Source organism: Acyrthosiphon pisum, chromosome X (genome assembly GCF_005508785.2).
Source record: "Acyrthosiphon pisum isolate AL4f chromosome X, pea_aphid_22Mar2018_4r6ur, whole genome shotgun sequence".
Lineage (NCBI taxonomy): Eukaryota > Metazoa > Arthropoda > Insecta > Hemiptera > Aphididae > Acyrthosiphon > Acyrthosiphon pisum.
The window spans coordinates 79,981,402-80,003,106 of record NC_042493.1 but is presented as its reverse complement, the minus strand read 5'-3'; the positions used below and the strand labels follow the sequence as shown (position 1 = coordinate 80,003,106).

Genomic DNA, 21,705 nt, shown 5'->3' with positions numbered 1-21,705 from the left:
CATCGCCGTTTCTCGTATATATACGCGTATTACTATAATATCATTATTTATATTATTATTATTATTATATACTCGTAATAATAATATAATAATATGGTATATTATATTATACACCAACAACTTACATCGTCGTCGAAGTCGTATTATTATTATTAAAACACCGCAGCTCCCCGCAACCCCACCACACGAACTACGGGTTACGGGTCGACCGAAGAACGACGACGACGACGACGACGACTGGAAACCGGCCAACAGCAATACTCGCCGCCGCCGCTACCACGACGCGACGTCCGTGGTCCGTCTCATTCATCGTTTCGCCGCCGTCGTGTCCGTAGTCTTTGCCGTGCCGTCTTTATTGTTGCGTGTCGTGCGTATAGTCAGTGAGAGTACATAGTAAAAATATTATAATATTATACACTTGTCGGTTGCGCGGTTATTATCGCGGCACACACATCGGTCCGGTTAATTTTTTAAAATTTTATCTCGTAATTTCAATTAACCTTTTTTCATCGTATCCGTTTGATTTAATATCAAATCGGAGCATATTAATATCTTAGGTATTATTACCTATACTCGCGAATTTTGTTTTATTTTCTTCGACCAAATGCATATCATACATATAGACCATACATGTAGAAAATATGCTAATCCACGGTTAAGAATGAATCGCCAATACGAATGCTGACAATGAAATCGCCAGATCAAATATTACACCGACCGTAGTGCGACGAGACGGTCGCCAATTCGTTTCATAACAATATAATTATTGTTGTTTTGAATATTCATCTACTGCCGTTGTCTATTGCTGCCCTACAGATTACAGTTGATTTGGGTTTATAGGTAACATATTTTACGTATTTTTCAAGTTATAGTGTTATGCTTTGACAGTTTGACTAAATTGTAGATTTAAGTTATCATTACATTAAGTCAGCGTTTTTATCATTATTCGTTAGAATTTTAAACATTTTACACATTCTTGTGGTTATAATATATTATTATCGTGATTCATGGTGAAAACAGAAAAATTACAAATAATACGTAACAAATACGCTGAATATTGAACGTATTTTTAATATAACATGAACCACCCGTCCATTAAAGCGATAAGACATCTTACACCTGTTGGTCGTATCAAAATAATTAACTCGATTATCAGTTATCTTATCTATATGTAATAGTTACAGCACAAGTGTTCACAACACACTATAGGTACTAGAGTGTAATGTGTATCTAAAGTGTATGTTATAGAATATCTCAACCGAGTGACAAGTATCATTATAGATCATAATATATTTTCAAACTATTAGGTATTACCTTTTGTATAATATATTATTATGTCAAGTGCATAGTAATATTTTTGTGCATTCAAAAATAATTTTCATGTGAAATGTACCTATCCCAATTAATTTTACTAACAATTGAGTATAATATGTAATTTTTATATAGAACTTTGGACTTTGAGCATGAACTGAGGGATGAACTTTTAAGATTCTCTATAATTTGTTGTGGTAATAGATAATATAAATGATTTAAATGCAGTTACATATTTATATTTAAAACATTAATACCTACTCAAATTCAATCCCAAACCAAGGGCATCGTATTCATTATAGTGGTCTTTTTTCGTTGCTATTTGATCAATTCTCGGATACATGACCTCGACAGCCCTCCGAACATCTGGTGGAAGGCAATAACGTAATTCTAATGTTTGTATCTGGTAAAATTCCCCAGTACATATGAGTGTAGGGATCCAGGATTTAATATCTTACAGGCTTTAATAACCCTTATTCGAATAATGATCATTTTTACGTTATTACATAATAAACCATGTAATATACGTAGTGCTGTTTATGTTAGGTTATGATGGACATAATATGAAAGGCCTATAAAAGAGTTTGCAGAGTAGATACTTGGTTGCTGGTATTGCTAGAACAACATTTTATATTTTGTGTGTAACCTTTATCCAGCACTAAATAATATTATTAAATTTAATTATTTAACGAAGAACTTATGTAAAAATATATATTACAAGTGTTTTAGTCAATATTATAATTTATACAAACTAGTAAAGGTTTTAAAAAAAAGTTTAATATAACGCTATTTACGACGGTATAGTTTGTAGTTTGGATTGTTCAAAATGGCACCATTCTTATTATCTCTAAATAGTTGAAATACTATTGTTTTATCTTCAACTTTTATTTATACTATCCACTTCCCACACTATCGACAAAGCACCTAAACACGAAGTTGTGTCTATGGAACTGTACTTTGTTCTTTAGTTCAATTTTTTTTGATCAATGTAATCTTCGCTGGTGTGCTAAACTCAAGCGTGAGTGAAATTCAATAGTCCGAAAAATAAAATACAAAACCCTTGCCTCTTGTACTCGTCCCGATAGATCACGCCCGTATATATCGCATAATATATTTCCTCTACTACCACCTAGAACGTACCACCTATAAGCATTGTAATATTATATACAACCGATGACGTAGTCGTCCTTCTGCACACCTGCTGCTGCTGGTGCTGCTGTCATGCCAAGTATCTACTCTTTTACACACATACGCACACACATGTTCATAAAACATACACACATACACACACTCGACCGTCATCTGGGAAGCAGCACAAAAACGGCGTCGTGTGTCGTTTTTTCCTTACAATATCCGTCTACTACGTTCGGTGGGTAGTGTTGTACCCCTCCGTGTCGTCGCCGCCGAAGTCTCTCTCACTCGGTCCCTCTCACTTGCTCGCTCTGTCTATTTTTCTCTCTCAATCTCTTTTTCTCCATGTGTCTGCCGTCTACCGCGATATCACCCATTCAAGTATCGTGTTACTTAACCATGGCGCGTACCCGTACTTACTTACTATGCACTACCTATACTACAACCACCACACTGCTGCACCACTAGTACTACTACTCTGCAGCTATATCTCCTATTAGTGTGAAGGAGACTTTATGTGTGTGTATTATAATCGAGGGAGAGCAGAAGGCTCACGATATATACTATATATATTATATATGTATATAGTGCCGTTTTCCTTACGTGTGCGTGCGTGCATACGTGTGCAACCGGTCGTCGCCATCGTCGTCGTCGTAGACCTAGTCTCTTTCGTTCGGTGACGATAAACCGTTGGGGACGGGGTCGGTGGGGACAGAAACGAGAGACGACCGTGTGTGCCGGAGAAATATACAGAGAACGAAAGGGCGGGCGGAGAAGCAAACTAATATAATATATATGGTCGAATGTGTGTGTGTGTGTGCGATGGTAGACAGGAGAGATTCGTGGGAGAATAATATGGCTAACCGAGCCGCCCGCGTAAAAAAGGGATGTGTGCGTGTGGTTTTGGGAATATTATGCTTATTACATATTGTGTACTACTAGAAGCGACGGCAATGAGTTCTTTGTGCCGAAAAATAACCAACGCGTTTCGCACCCGCTGATGGATTGTTGATTTTGTTCGCGCAATAGTGCGAATGTTATTATTGCATGCCAAAATATATTATCTGTTACTTTATAATAATTACACACTCATATGCTCAATGATGCATTATCATTGATGCAAATATTTAAATCGTTTTATTTGAATGACGATGAATGCATTTCTTACGTACCTATCTATATTATACGTATGTATACAGTTTGGGCTACGCAGTACTTTCCGGTTTTCTCATAAGGCTAACACAGGAAAACCACAATTTCCCACACGTCTACCCTGTACATAATAATATAATATGTGCTATACTCAATTACGACCACGTAAGATTATTAGATTTTATTTTTATTAAACTGTTACAAAAAAACACAAAACAACGATACAATACTACAGAATTATTCGAGAAAACTCGATAGTGCATAAATATCTGCGTTTTTAGATTATATACCTATTACCTATATCCGTGGTTCATATGGTGTGAAATATACTGAGTGTTTGATCATTTATTTTTTATGTACTTATGTACCTACACACCTCATGTTTTGTCTATGAATGCCTAATAAATAACATTACTTGTGTATAATTTGGAGAAGTTTGAGTGTACTTTACGTTTACAAAGGATTTCTTTATAATGATCTACTCATAAAAATAATACAGTATTCACTTTTCAATATTCAAGTTACCAAATATTCTAGTTATTATATAGTTGTGCCAACGGATATTATAACAATTTTCCATTTAAAATTGTTTTCACAGTTTTTTTAATGACAATAGACGATTATTATTTTATAACTGATATTTGCATGTTATTGATAGGCATTTATAATAATGTGAACCATGATGTTCAATACTTAAATTAATTTTATTTAATTAAACAGGTGAACAATTATACCCGCCGGTGGTCACTAAAAACAGTGGCTAACACCGGGTTAGAGTAGTATGGACTCTGACGAAGACTTCAAACATTATTCGTCGTGCTATTACGACGACGACACTGATCGAGCTTTTTATCCAGAGAACGCACAACATCAACATCAATTAGGTACTAAAAGTTGGCTCGACTGCGAAAAAGCGACAGTAGTGACTCATAGGCAATCTCAGTGCCCACCACAACAGAGAATACTTGACAATATTGTGACATCATCAAACAAAGTTCGTAATAGTAAAATCGTAGAACGATGGACTACAAATTCTGAACTATCTAGAGACTTAACGTGTGATGTAGACGCCAATTCTTTACGTTCAGTAAGTACATATTCATATTTACTAATTATTTGACTATTTATGTGAATTGTTAGTCAATTACGGGTTATCTGTTAAGTACTTTTTATACTTCCCAATTTAGACAAATTTACCTAAATGTTAGTCCCGAAAACTAATAATTGCGCCTATTAGTTGAGTAACTACAATATAATATATCAACACGATACAGAACTCGTCAATCATAGTAATAAACACTAATCATAATCATAACTTATAATAAACATTTAAAGTGTTTTTAATGCACTTAATTATGCTTTTATTTACATAATAAATTTTAAAATTAACTTTTATATTTCTTAGTTTTTATCAATGTTAATTTATTGAACCTGAAAATGTAAATAGTATTTAAATAATAATTATTTATAAGAGCATTAATACTAAATAGTATCATTATATTCAATATTTATTATACATATTGATATGAGACCAATTTGATCAAATTAATATACATTATATTTTTATCTATTAAAACCTCTTTTAATAAAATAATGCTGCTTGTAATTATCAGTAATAGTCCAATTGTGACTTACCTTAATTATTTTAATAATAGTATTGTCCTCGTATATTAAAGGTAATTAAAAAAATATATGTTCTTAAGTTCTTAACAGAATGAATACAAAGCTATAAGTTCATTGTATTTGGCCGTACAATAAGCCAATAAGGAACAAACATTTATTTTTTACCAATATTCTGATTCTGAGCAAATCGATAAATATGTATTGATTTTATTACTTTTTTGCAAATATTTTTTTAAGCTATGAAGTTACATATTGTAGGAAATCTAGTCTCAGATCAGAATAATTTATCGTTGCTCTAAAATGTATGGTAATAATACATTACTATTCTGTGCATAGTTGAGTGAAGCTAGTTAATTTTTTCAATTTGTTATTTTTTTTGTTATACCCGTAGAAGTTTGCGTAATTGCGAGATAACTGCGTTATTTATTCATATACACTTGAGTGAATATTTCAATTAATTATTCTATATTGACGTGACGAAACGAGATGGGTCATTTATTTTTCTGTTATTCAGTATTTATTAACTTATGTTTGTTAGTAAATTATTTCCCAACAGGTACCTGTGTAGGATTCTCTCAAGGCGAGTTTTCATTAACCCAAATTACAAAGTTTAGTTACTATACCAATCTAACCACACTAACCAGTAACCAATTGTTTAGATACACATTATACGTATATTTATTGTACTTCTACAAAAACACTTTTAACTCAGATACAAAATAGTTAAAATAATGTATATCTATATCCTATGTATTATTGTATTATCTGAAATATATAGTATTAAACTAATAACAAATACAGACAGATTAATGTATAATATCATTAAACTATGTAGGTATTATATTATAATATGTTGTGTTCTAATCTTCATACTCCCAGTTTGGTATAAAATATAAATAAAAGATAAAATAATTCATTTTGCAGGCTTGAAAAATATTTATTTTTTATTTCAACTCGTCCTATTAAAGCCAGTTAAAAAATAATAACTTTTTAGTATTGATAAATGTTTGTCAATAATTATTTTAAAAGTCAATAATGATGATAAAGTGAATGAAAAACCTTGATTTAAAAAGTAAACATTTTAGAAGAAAAGGTTTTTCTCAACTCTAAAAAACATACATTTTGCCAAGTTTCATTATCAGTATAATACTTATAATTTATAAAATATAGTTATAGTATAATTAGTTATTCGTATTATTATTTTAATATTTACGTGACTAAATATATAATATTAACTTCTGCGACCGTAGTCCATCCGGTGTTGGTGATGCGGTGCTGTGTGCATCCGGTTTTTCTATCTTCATTCACCTGACCGTTGCTTACAGGAAGTACTGCAGGAATAACAATAATAACATCGTATACACGCCACTTATTCTAACGATTGTTATTATTAGATTCTTTTAAAAAAATTAATACGAGCAAAGGAAACGAACGATGGTTCTTTGGCGTTGACAATAAAAACAACGTAGACAGTAGCAACGTAACAGATGATACAGAAAAATCAAAAGCGGCAGTGGAAAAGATTTATTATTGTTATCAGAAGGGTACTAAACTAAACCGGCCGCATCCATCCCTATGTATTAAGTATATTATAATAGTAAAACAGCGGCGTTACGGTCTCCTCAACAATCTTGTAGTATTATAATGTCTTGTTGTTATTATTACAACGGCTATGATACTAATAACGTGTTCCGCCGGCGCGAGAAAAGACATTTCCGGTTTTTTAAATAACAATAACTATAGAATAGCGACATTTAACTCGTTAAAAAAAAAGAATAATAATAATAAAAAACGAAAATATGATGTCGGGGGCGATTCATTTAATCTTTAGATCTTCAGGTTGTGTGCATCAAGTGGGTACTGGGTACTAATAATAAAAATAACGCTGACGAAAGAAGAAATCATTTGTTATTATCATGCATAAAAAATATAATATATATTATATGCTAGTACGTTACTTGAATATATATATTTAAACTTGTATAGTTGAATATATGTATTTAAACATAAATATATTTATAAGCACAATCTCCATCACTCCAGTAGGTAGGTACACGATTGTGAAATAAAATTAACAAAATTGCTATTGAAAAGTTTAAAATTTAAATACATTGTTTGTCTTTGTGTGCTCTGTCTGTAGTCATTTTCAAATCCCGCAGTTTTGTCCCGTGTAATACTGTATTTGGTCCAATAATTGAATAATATAGATTTACTGATAATTCGTATTTCATCAGAGTCTAGAATTGTACGCAACAAATAATTGTACTCGTGGTTGTTGTATGTATAATTTATTGATTGTTATTCTTCATTTTTCAAATTCACTTGAATAATAAACCATGGTATGTAAAACATTTTTTTTTGATCAAGGTGTCATTGGAACCTATATTGTAAAATAGCCATGTATTAGCATATATTATTATGTCTACACGTATTATTATTACTATTATTATTATTATTATTATTATCATTATTATTATTATTATTATTATATGCATTGTGGTGGTGATGGAGGTAGTGGTGGTGGTGTGGTCGATGGTGGACGATGATAGTAGTGGTGGCGGTGAATAATAATGAATGGATCTTTTAATATACACGTTACGTACATGAATAATCTTGGTGTCTTAGGGTATTTTATATTTTCTTTGTTTTACATGTCTGGACGATGAGTAGTTTACATGAGTGGTACACTTGATGAATATTAAAATCTCATATAGGATTTTCACGGATTCAATAATCGTCGAACCTTTGAATTTCAATTGTGTTATTTTATTATTGTTATAAAGTATAAACCGTATATATCTACTATTTTTTTATATTTTATTAGTACCGGCAATAACGACATATATTATATATTCGAATATTCGACGCCTCGAATGTTCAAATGAAATATTTGTGTTTTTTGCATTATAAAATATTCCAAATTGACATTATCTTGAACAATAATAATATATAAAATATTAATATTTAATTTTTGTTAACTAAACTTGTATAAAATGCGATGCATACGAAAAGGTTTTAATTATAAATTAAACAAAAATAACATTTCTTATCTACTGTGGTGAAAGGGTGCGTTGATGATGGTTATTCAGTAGAAACAGCTGTGGTGACTGGGTAACGACTCCTACACACAACCAGAGTACCAGACACCGCCGTTGTTACAGACTGTAGTTGTAATGCTGCATACTGATGCTGCTGTGTTCACAATATGCGTTTACGTTTTATTTATATAAAATGTTTAACGCTCCCAAATCGTACTGTTCAATGAAAATAACTCTTTTAACATTATATTGTAACCTATTATTGCAATAATCATACAAGCTCGATTATAATTATCCTACTAAAATTTTAATTGATTAAAAATTAATCTGTTCACACCGATAGTCCCTAGCAATCATGCCTTATACTTGGAAATCGAATTAATGGAATTGTGATCATTCCGTATAATAATTTAAAACCATATTATTATTATCAAGCAGCCTTTTATCGTATTAGTTATATTACATAATTATATTATAATACAATATATGTATTAGTATATTACCTATTCACCTGAGATTAGTTTCACTTATATTATTCCTGTTATAATATCATAATATAATAATGTTTATATTAATATGTAAAACGAGTCTTGTGTGAAACACATAACGAGCGACTATCTGTATAGCAACAGCAATAACGTTGCTCACACACACTCGTATATGTTATACAGTTGGATTGAAGCCAAGTTCCGTCGAATTTTCATTATTTAGTCTCACTTTAAATTCTGATGGCGCTGTAGACGATACTCCACAACTGCATGTGATTGAAAATAATTATAAAATAATAAATATTTCATTCCAAAGTATAACATAAAACTATCGTTTGAATAACCAAAATATCTTTTAAAAATAAGTGTTTATTTTTTATTTTTCATTAAATATGTAGATTAAAATAATAACATTAAATTATAATAATATTTTTTTTATAATCGTTATCTAACCAACACCAAACGTTACAGTAAACACGGAGTATTTAAATTATTATGTTAGTTAAGCGTGGGCTTTGGAGGTGGTAGCGATAGTGTTGTATAGTGTGTAGTTTCGTTATGATCAAGATGGGTACTATTTTTAGAATACATAGCATACATATACATTAGAATTTACCACCTATATATATATAAACTTACGCACGCATATTAAATTTGTATACAATATATAATCATGGCTATCATTAGACATTATATTATGGAAGTACAGAACATTGGTTGTGAACACGAGTAAACTTAAGTCGCAATATTATGTATTTTTTTTTTATTTCATTTATTAGTATAATATTATATACACTCTAATAGTTTGGACAATATTTCTTTCTTCTCCGTATGTTTATAATATCAGATTAGTATATAATTTTGTCGAAGATTTTTTTTTCAATAGAACTTAACAGAATTGATTTAAGAACTGTTTTTTGGTTACATTATCCAGAACAGTTGATCTCTAACAGTTTATAATAAAAAACAAGGTTTTAATCACCATAAACATAATAAAGAACGAGCGCCACCACTTTTGTCTTCCAGCTTACTGTTACTTGTAAAATGAAACGCCCGTTTGGTGTCTAATATCTGTTACATGTGTTTTCTCAGTATTCTTTTCTGTTTTTATATACAAAGATTGTTCATTATGCTGTCTGTTATAGTCTATAGTTGTCTGATGATAACCTATTTTACTCTTTTGACTTTCGTGTTATGGTGTTTGAAATTTCTGTGTTGTATTAATCATATGTATATTTTTTTTATATATACGTTTTAAACTAATATAATTTTTTTTCCACTCGATGGACGATTAAAACAATAATATAATTTTTACACATTCGTCATCATTAGTAGCAACGAACGGACTAACCATTAAATAAACTGAAAATATACAAACAATGACAGAAAAAAAATAGACAAAAAAAAAATAATAATTTGCCTCTGTTTGCTGACCAACAGTTTTGGATTGATTCGTTGTTACTATATCGTGTATATAAATATATAACATTATTACTCATGGTAAAATTATCTCATTTTTCCATTCTCGTCAATCCACCTACTTTTCGTGCGCGCATTTTTATTACACAGTTTAATAATAATATTCATCTATTCTTTCGGTTATAATTTCAGTGGCAAAGCTCCTCCGCCTCGCACGATGGTGGTAATTCAATTAAATCAATTCGTTCCCAGCAACCGAATCAACTGGGGCCAAAGGCCGCCCAGCACACCGGTCATAATAATATTATTATAGGGGACCTCATGACCCGTCTGTAGTTTCTGCTACCAGGATTTTTTTTTCAATTACGTCCCGCCGTGTCCTTTTTATATCAAACCAGACCGCGTCCCGTCTAATAACTAACCAACTCGGTCGTATTTAATTTCACCGTTGTCATCTCGTCGTGTCGTCCGTTTTTTGCCGAACAAAATTTTTTTTTTTAAAAAATCAGCATTACATAATAATATATTAATATGAGATGACAATATTCTATCCGAGCATCCGATCGACCACCGACGGTAGTATCGTTTATACCTGTATAGTAGGTAATAGTATATAATATATATATATTAATATATCGTATTGAGAACAGTTTTATTTTCACTCTTCCGTTGCACACACACACACACACACACACACACACAATACACATACATGCACAGGTGGCCAGCGGCGTCGGCGGCCAACTAGGAGTATTTTTTTTTATTTTTTTCCGTTCATTCATTCATTCGTCGTTCGTTCGCGTTCATTCATCGAGTTCGGGGCGGCCTACTCCTTGTGCCGTCGTCGACGTTCATTCATTCATCGCCGCCGCCACCGCTGTCACACGCACTCGCACGCATCGCCTCCTAACCCCTCCTCGCCTCGTTTCCCTGTGGTCCGCCGCGCTCATGAGCGTTCTCTCCGAACACACGCGGCCACAGTCTAGGCAGCGACCGCGGTGTTCTACATTATTTCCTCTGCCTTCACCATGTGTGCGTGTGCGTGTGCGCGCGTTTCACACGCTGTATACAGAGCGAGCGCGCACTCGCACGCACACGCTCCCGTTGCAGTGACGGCGGCGGCGGCGGCGGGGCAGCTGTTGTTCATTCATAGAGTTGGTAGTAGTTGTTCGCCGCCGACCTTGTTCTATCCCTTCTTTTTTTTTATTCAATTTTTTTTTCGATATTCTCCGTGTGTTACGTTTTCGTGTATTATTTTATTATTATTATTATTATTATTATCATTATCATCATTAAATTATATATATATAAATTTACGTACTAGAGCGCGTGCGTGTGTGTGTGTTTGTGTGTAGTACACGCAAGGTGAATTTTGACCGCACTACACAATAACGCATCTATGTGTGTATAATATTATAGTATATTATACGACCTGCTGCTACAGTTGTACCAAGCGCGACACACAACTAAATATGCATCCACTACGACATACTATACATAATAATATTATTATGTATGAATAGTATATATTATTATTATATATTTATGCATAATGCAATCGCTCCCGTGTTCCTCGTATCTTATAGTGTTATACGGTTTTACCGCGATAACGGACAGGTACCAGCTACCGCCGTCCGCCGCCGCAGGTTAATCGAAATATTATCCCGAACATTTTTGTTGTGCATAATATATTATTATTAACTATTACTATCGCTATCTTCAATAATATTATAATATTAATATGGCCCGTGTCGCGCGTATTGCTGTTATTGGATAAAATCAATGGTCTAGACTGAAAAATTACATCCAATTTAAACAATTAATTTTGTTTCGATCGCCGCGAATTCCCCGCGAATTGACTTTTTACATTTTTAGAAAGTTTGAAATTACACTACCATATTAATTATGCAATGTCAAAGAATTCGCACTTCACGCATACGCGGTGGAATTTTTTAATTGGAACACTTTTTTTGAAGTATAAAAATTATCGCTCGTGTTTATTAGTAGAATTATTAGTAGAATTTGCTGTATAATATTATCAGTGTATTAAATTGTAGTTTGCGTTTAAACAAAAAATACCATTTAAAACATTTCCTATACTTTACTTTTTTAAAATAAAAATATTTTAATTATCTATGTTTTTACTATAGTAATTTATCTATAGAAAAAAACTAATATAGGTCGTTTAGAAAACAAAATATCAGATATGAAGTATTACAGAGGTGGACATTAAAACTAAAATAATAAACAAAATTATATTTTTTGTTATTCATACTTCATATAGCAGTATATAATAGTGTATACATATACACATTGATCATGTTATGTTATTTGAAAAGTATTTCTAATAACAATTACGAACAAATTTCATAATTTTGTGTTTACATTTTATGGTTCACGTATTAGTTAGGTTTTAATAAAAAAAAAAAACACAATCTTACAAATGTTTTTTAAATAATCATACAATTATGATTCTTATTAGTTATTACTTATTAGACTATAATAACCTACTTATTTTATTTTTTTTTTTTAACTTTTTTCGCTTACTCTTAATAAAAATCAACTAAATGCTTTGAAAACTTGTTTGCTTGTTAAATATAATATAGGTTAGGTAATAATGATTTACAGATATACAAATTTAACTAAATTTGATACATGTGAAAATTGTATGCGTCATTGTACATTTCTAGAACATAACTCATAAAGTCATAAGTTTATTGAAAGCTGAATCACAAAAAAATAATACTAATAACTAATAAGTAATGACCAATAAGACTAAATTTCCATTTATTATAATTTTTATGAATTGGTTTTCACTTTATCTATCATATTTATGAATATATACCTACACAGTATAATATACATTATACTATTATACATAAAAAAAGCTGTCTGTCTTCTGTTTAGATCACTACAGTTTTGATTAGAATACAATTTATTTTAAAAGAATATCAGAAAATAGTATTAACATTTAATCAGTAGGTATATATTACATGTTGTGGTGACTGGTGAATAATTATTGTTATTATATAATAAAATTCGATTGTTTTTATTAAATTTTGTACAAACAATTTTGAGTTAGCTTGAAATTATTTTTACAGGTTGAATAATTAAGAATGTTTTAATACAAAACCAGCGTCTGTAACAGTGTTATAATGAGAAAATATATAAACTAAAAATAGTGATAAGAACTATTCTGTTTTCGAATGAGAGTATTAAACGCTGTATATATAATAATAATTAATTAATAATAATATTTTCTATCATTTACCATAATATAATATAGGTACCTATAGGTAATATAAGTATCTGTATAGTAATTATGTGAGTTACATATTTTTTCTATAACATATAATTTCATGAATATTATTAAATAGTATTATATATTATTAATAATAAATTGTATTATTCACATGTGTTACAACCATAATATTATTTTGGAGCGATATGTAGGCGACTATCCCTTTATACAGTGTCATGTGCTCTGTATTTGCACCTGCAATTATATAATATAATATAAGCTTAAGCTATATAGGTGTTATTTATATTAGGCTTATGTTGCAACATAATTATGACTAGTGGCGAGACCGTGTATTATACACGCATATAATTATACTGTTCAACTGCATAAAGCACTTTTGTTTTAATATTTTTTTCTTCGCCGTGGTTAATCTTATAATGATGTATTTAGCCCGTCAAGTTTTAATATGCCCATTGTTTATGCTACGAATTATTTACTAACCTACAATATTATAGTTCGTAGTTCATACCTCTATAAATCTTGTCGTTCGATTAATGTTATATGTATTATCAGTATCATTATGTATATTTATGTTATATTATATATTATTGTGTATATTATGTGTAGTATAAATTTATAATATACCACATATATATTATAATTCTGAGGTTTTTTTACTCTCGTTTTTTAGTTTGTTGTTTGATTGATTCGGTACCTATGAGAAAATGATTATATTTCAGCTTAACGTCAGCTTAGAGTTAGGATTTTTCATTTAGTCTGATCATTAAAATTGTGATCTATCTAATTATAATATATGATATTGAATACCAGTAAATAATATTTAAAGAAAGTCTAAACCAGAAAAGGTAAATTATTCCTTTATTATTTGTAACATTTATCTGTAAGGGTTTAATTTGTATTAGAAACAGTGCTTTAAAATGTCCAGATACATGACAATAAGTATATTATGGTTTGATGGCAATCATAAACACTAGTACCTATACCTATATAAGTATATAACGTAGCCCGTAGGTACCTATGTATTAAATATATATATTTTTTATGATATTTTGAATTTTAATAACATTTAGACAATATATTTAATACTGTTTATATATCGTGTATTAATTATTCATAGAACATATTATCTTAAATCTCTGTACACGATTTTTTTTATAATACAATTTAATTTTGTAGGAGTTTCTTTACCATTTAAGCTCCGTATACATTTTAAAGTTGACTCTTCGTTCGTTATCAAATGTATTATAGGTATATATATTATGAGTCGTGGTGTTGAATTTTTTCAATACTTAACTATATTAAAGTGATATTTGTATAAGTTATATTTATTTGAAATAGATACGTAAACCTCTTAGTGAAATTAAAACATAAAAAAATATAAAGCTACGTCACTGATTATATTTCATCTTTAAATTCGATAATAGGTCAATCAACTATAAAATATTGACCTAGAGACCAATATTGGTCAAACAAAAAGTATATGTTTGCTTTAATGCTCATATTATGATAGACAGATAAAAATTAACAAATCTATATGTGCTACTGTCTATATGCTTCATATAAATTGGATTTACCTATACGTTCAAATATAACAAATTATTAAACTCACAATAATGTTATAATTTAAACTACCGACCTATTTAATACAATTTGTAGCTTAACCATTTGTTATTTATGATCGTTCAACGGTTACCGTTGAGACATATTATTATTCCATATTTGTTCAAAATTATTTTAATCATATTTTCACTTCATACATAGGTACATACATTTTTGTAAAAAAATAGTCTTATACACAAATTAATAAAAAAAAAAATACAAATATTTTAATAACTAGATTAATACGAAGTAAAATTTGTACCAAATATTTAAAATTGCCAACTAAACATTACATTGTTCAATTAACTCATATAAATAGGTATTTGCACATACAAGTTAAAACCTTCCTTCAGTTTAAAATTCAACGATGATTAATTTTTCAGATTTGCCAATAAGTAATTATATAGTTTATTGAGTGTTTAAACAAGAAAAGTTATAGGTACATACTATAAGCTAGACGGACTATATATATTGTTGTAATTTTTGGTTTGAAGAGAGTATACAATTTACAATAATTTAAACTCCATGTTGGATCAGTACTATATAATTACGACTATTTGTTGTATTTAACTATTTATAGTTATGAGTTTATAGTGCTTATACATAACTATAATATAAATTAAACAGTATAATATATTTTTCACCATTTGCTGGACTATTGTGTTACCTAACCGAATACTGCATAATAATATAATATGTATGTATTTAATAAGATTTTTTTAGGCCAAATCTAATTAATTAAATTTTTAATGTATCATAAAGAATATAGTAAATATAAAACTGATTGGTGTATAATTTAGATAGGATAGGTATCTACTTATCTACTATTGACAATTTCAAACCCTAACAATTTTGAATGAAACATTAACCTAAGCAAATTATTTCTAATCAAATTATCTATTATGTTTACAGGACATGTCTTCTGGTGGTGAAGATTTTCAAAGTAGCCCAAATATGATGCCATCATCTGTGTCCTCAACAATCATGTTGAACAGCAATAGCAGTACAAACGATATGAACGGAGCTGCGACTGGTGAAAATAGTTGTGGAGGACTTTTAGTTATTAAACAAGAACCCAACATATTGCAAGATTATAAAAGCATATCAACCAACTACAGTAATAATGCAACAGATGGATGTAATATGCTTCAAAAAGTACCTTCGCTAAGTGATCTATCCGATCCAGAAAATTCTTTGGGTATGTAACTATAGTAACTATTATAATTATTTTTTTCACTAGATTTTTTTATATTAGTGGTAATATGGTTTACTTGCGGTGTATGACCATTATTGGTATTGAAAATAGTATTGTTAAATGGTCAATATTATTCCGGTTAGTCGATCGAAGTTATAATATATCAATGGCTTTATTTCATTAGTTTCTGTACCAAACTATAAAGAAAATATATACATTGTTAAATAGTTCATATAATAGTTTTAAGGTTAAAATTACACTGTATATAAACCAATACCACAGCCTAATACAGAAAAGTTCCCATGTGTACTTGTGTAATAGAAAATATAATCAAATCCTGGCTTTAGATAGGGCATATTATTTCCGATACCTATAAGTTAACACTTTATTCAATGAGTAACTATATAATATAGAAAGTATCGACGTGTTTCATATTTTTTCTGTATTTAATCTTTGCCATTCTTTTTTATGACCTAATAAAACTAAAATTATAATGTATGAATATTCCAGTTTTAAAGATATTGTCAGAGTCAGAATTGGGAAACATTATACGTATATTTAATAAATGTATGTTGTATAAAGGGTTGCAGAATATATGCATTACTTATATCATGCAGTATATTTTAATATATTATATAGATAGGTAATTACTAATTTTTAAAATTAGTGGGAGTCCGATATAATATTATCATGAAACATAAAGAGTAGGTACTTGTTACTCCCACGTCCTTTCATTCAAGACCTGTATAGTAATTGGGAGAGCGGACAATGTCTCCTCTATGTTACTATTTGCCCCTCGAGCTAAGCAATTAATTCAATCATTTTTAAATAATATATCACAGTTTACAATTTATATCGTGTATGTAGGTTAGTATTTATTGTTAATAATTTTATACATTTTAACAGTCCCTTTGTCTGTTCTCCTTGAAATTTTAGGCTGGCTATAGGTATAGGTATCACACATGCCAGAAATATTATGATATAGGTACCTACTTACGGGATGTTATTTTAATAATACTAATAAGTAATATTACAATCTTTTCATTGCGTATAATGGAATCAGTGGGTACTATGTAAAACAAAATTCTTAAACGGTTTTTTAAGTATAATATTATAAAACGAATTTTTATAAGCTATTTTTAATAAATATTATGTCAGTATTAAAGTTCGTTAGTTTTTGGTTCACATGACCAGATATCTACGTGTATACAAGTGTTTTATTAGCCTTCAATAATCATGTTTTTCTATTATATTTAAATAAGTCAGTTTCATCATGTGCTTGAAAATATTCTCATTTGTCATTATATTTATTATACTATTGTATACTCTAATAGTATATACCTACCTAATATAATATTATGTCATGTTATCATTGAATAATTTGAGCAAGACATTCCAAACCTTTGAAATTTTGATAAAATTCTCAGTGTATTGATGTATGTTATGTAACAAAAGTATACAAAACAAAAATAAACGATTTTAAGTAGGTATAGTGATTCATATTTAAATATTTACACTAATTAACTATATGAAAAGTATATACTTCAATCCACTTATTCACCTTTTTAAATATTGCAGGATACACCTATCAAACTGTTTGTTTAACAGATACAAATTATAGTTATGCGGATCGCTGTTTATTATCCATATCGTTAATAATATTTACATAGAAAAATTGTTTTGTTCTTTCGAAATGGTTATGAGGGAATTGAGTGATTAGGAGTGGAGGAGCGTTTCAAACGTTACAATTAATTAAAATCACAATTGAAAACGGTCAAATAACAAGTAGAATAATTTACAACTGTAATCAAACGTCAACGTTTAAAAAAAAAATTTGAAACACAAATACAAATTATAATAATATAAAATCGTAAAAAATCGATTATCCCAATGTGCTATTCTTTAAAAGTTATAAAAACATGTCAACGATGAATAAAGACGCTTATTAGTTATAACGTTCATTAATATAATATAAAATATAAATAAGAGAACTCCCGCTATTTGAGGGGTTTGATATAGGCAATTTAAATTAAATGTTGACAAAATTAAAATTATAAATCTTAAGTACATTTTAATACTTTTTCGAAGTATCTGACTTACAAGTTAGATTTTTGCATGTAATTACGATGTAAAAAAAAAAGTTTCGCTCAAATAAAACAATATACCTAAATTACTTACTATAAAAAAATACAAAATTTGCATTATCTCGTAGACTCGTAGCGTTTTTATTTTTGTCTTTTGATGTGTAAAAAAGAAGTTATTATTATTTTTTGGTTTATCTAAATGTTGTATACATTTTTTAATATTAATGATGTCAAAAAAAATAATTAAAACTACACACTGGAAATATTGTCTCCTGTAATGTTTATAAATTTGGTTTTTCATATATGACTGCAGGCTGAATATTTATTTTTGAGTGAAACAGTTTTGACAAATGATTTATGGGTGTGTGTGTAACGTCCTCATCAGAAAATTACATCAACGACGGCACATGTTACTTCGGACTCAAAGTCGAATGCGTTTTATTGTGTTCTCACGAAAGGTTAAGATAAGAAATCTCGCGACGTCTTGTCAATATAATAGGTACCTACATAGGTATAATACCTAACATTATAATTTATAATATGTAAACTGTATTATAAAGCCATATAAAACGTGTTGAATTTACCACACTCTTGTCGAGTTCATAGTAGTTCTTAATCATTTACATGCGTATTGACAAATGACAGTCTATAGATTGATTATTATTTTTTTTTTTACTGGAAAAACGACAAATATCTGTATAATCGTGTATACTCGTGAATATCGTGGAAAAACTAAGACTTACTAAACGACCATCGGCCACTATTAAAATATATTATAATTTTAAATTATAGATGATAATATACTTGTGTATATGGAAATTAGCCGTACAAAATTAACCTAACCTGATCGTCCGAAGACTTACGCCATAGGTCAAAATACCGTAACGAACGAATGAGTTGCATTATAGTGTCGGCCGTACCTACCATCATTCGCGGTCGTTTGCCATGTTCGCGCGACGGGTTTCTAAATCCACGATTAACCTACCTACGTAAAATCAAAATTTCAATATTATAATATCGCATTAAAAACGCCATTTATTATTCGGGTTCGTTTGCGACACGCATCGCAACGACACGGTGCTGCCATCTATCAGACGCCGCGTCACCCATGCACACAACGCTGCCTGTCGGATTGTCTTCCGTCCGTAACTCGGTATCCGGTTTAACGTTACGCTTTTACAACGCAGATGGCGCCCGTCTATTTAGGTCCGGTAATCGGGCCGCGCGATTTTTACATAATATTAGTATAATATTACAATATAATACCTAGTATTATTATTTTTTACTCTCGCAACCCGGTAACGAGTATACCACCATAATACCATATACCGGTGGTTTATTCAACTCGTAACGATTCGGCCGAAAGACTATACCGTCGGACGATCGGGAATATCGGCCCCGTCCGATGATCACCGTCGCGCGCGGGTGTCCGTCCTAGAGATTTTCGGATTACAGACGTTTATAATTATTATTCTTCAATATTATATAGGTACGTACCTACCTCTGTATACAATAACGATTTTAGGTATAACACATCGTCGTGCGATGCGCTCATTGACATGCATAATGGCAGCGACCGACTATATAATAATATAGTGACTAACCATAATAATATAATAGTATATGAGGCTTGTGCAGATATAATATTCACTAATAGTGACGTGCCGAGAATAACGACGGATAGTGTTTTTATATTGTTATTGACCATTTCCTGTCGGGGCTACGTAATAAATGTATAGGCAACATGTTTGTGTACCCGGGCAGCGACGTTACAATACACGGCGACCAGCGTTCGTGCCCAAACCTTCGTATTGAAATTTATGAACTGTTGTCCCAATATAACGTATATTATTATATTATTTCTTATTATTATACCGATCGACGATTGTTGTTATTAATGACAAATGTACGTCGACGAAAATTATATTATACGTATCTGGACATCTAATGTATAATATTTTAAACAAAAACCAGTCGGTGAATGTATATTGTATATATTATTTTGTATGTAATATAGATAACGATAGTGAATATTATTATATTATATTATATTATAATATTATAACAAAAACCAGTCGATTAATGCATATTGTACCTATATAATATGGATACTGATTAAATATTATAAATTTCGTGATAACCTTTTCAATTGAAAAAGATCCCAGGCTACAGACATATTGTTGGGAATCCAAATTTACTTACACGATATAAGCAGAATAAAGACTTTATAGATGACGACAATATTTCTCTTTCGTATGTAGTGTATTTATTTTTTATTTTTTGATATCATTAACATAAAAAAAATTACTCTAGTTTGAAAAACAAAAAAACAATAATAACTTTTATGTATTAGTAATGTCAATAAAACCTCCGCGAGACAGCTAATATTGTCTTATTATTATGTATAAATATTTGTTTTTTTTTTAAACTACAACTGTATAGCGTAAATAGTTTTTCGTGCGACTTTATTTTTCAAGACTCTAGATAATAGATAACTATAGAGTCGAGATATCGATCAAAACAATAATATCTTGTAGGTAATTTTGTCATTATTACGTTACAGCTAACAAGGGCTGACACGGGACCACTTGTAAGTTAAATACTTTGAAGTCGTATTTATATATATTTAAATTTTTATTTTGGTCAATTTCTCATAAATATTGTCGATATTTAACCCCTTAAAAACGCGCGTTTGTGGTGGCGTCTTCATAGGATGTCCTCTTAATAATTATTTATTATAACGGTAAATTAGCTATATTGTGTACCTAAATGTGTATTTACTATTTAGTTAACTTAAATAGGTGTGTAGTATAGGACATTATAACTATACTCATAAAATGTCTTGACGATATGGTTAAATTACATTTTAGGAATCAATATAGTATGTTTTTGCTTTGTACGAAAATAATAATAAATTTCGATGTAGAATGAGTTTTTCTTGAAAAGGGCAAACCATATTAGCGAAGCATAATAGACTTGAATTTTGAGTAAACCGGTAAAACGTACAAAAGAATGTGGTCCTCGGGACACTTCCGTCTCCTTATATCGTCGAAGGATCTACGACAAAAAAGACTATTGTATATCATGCTGTTAATATTTTAACCTATCATTATATTAAAAATGTTCAATAATAATCACTTTTATTTACTTAAGTTGTTATTTTTGATATGTTCGTATTTTCATTTAAACATTTTTCTATAAAACCTACAAAAAATCATATCCAGATATGCATATGTCTTCATACAAATTAACTCCGGAAGCACATATAACGAACGTTGAAAATATATACTAGATAATCTGTAATATAATCAGTTACCAGGTACGGTAAATTCGTTGGTATATAATAATAATATTATAATTTGTAATGCAGGATAAGCAATGAACTGATCAATTTATTAAGTGC

The 21,705-nt window shown here is 30.0% G+C and overlaps 1 protein-coding gene across 1 annotated transcript in view; it reads left to right on the top strand.

Annotated features, from left to right (window-relative positions):
- Positions 1–218: 218 nt before the first annotated feature.
- LOC100568933 (ETS-like protein pointed) overlaps positions 219–21,705 on the top strand; it is a 56,380-nt gene continuing 34,893 nt past the window's right edge. The window contains exons 1-3 of the mRNA XM_003246090.4: positions 219–840; positions 4,315–4,681; positions 15,936–16,221. Coding sequence (XP_003246138.1) covers positions 4,376–4,681; positions 15,936–16,221 — 592 coding nt within the window. The 5' untranslated portion in view covers positions 219–840; positions 4,315–4,375. The remainder of the gene's footprint in view (positions 841–4,314; positions 4,682–15,935; positions 16,222–21,705) is intronic.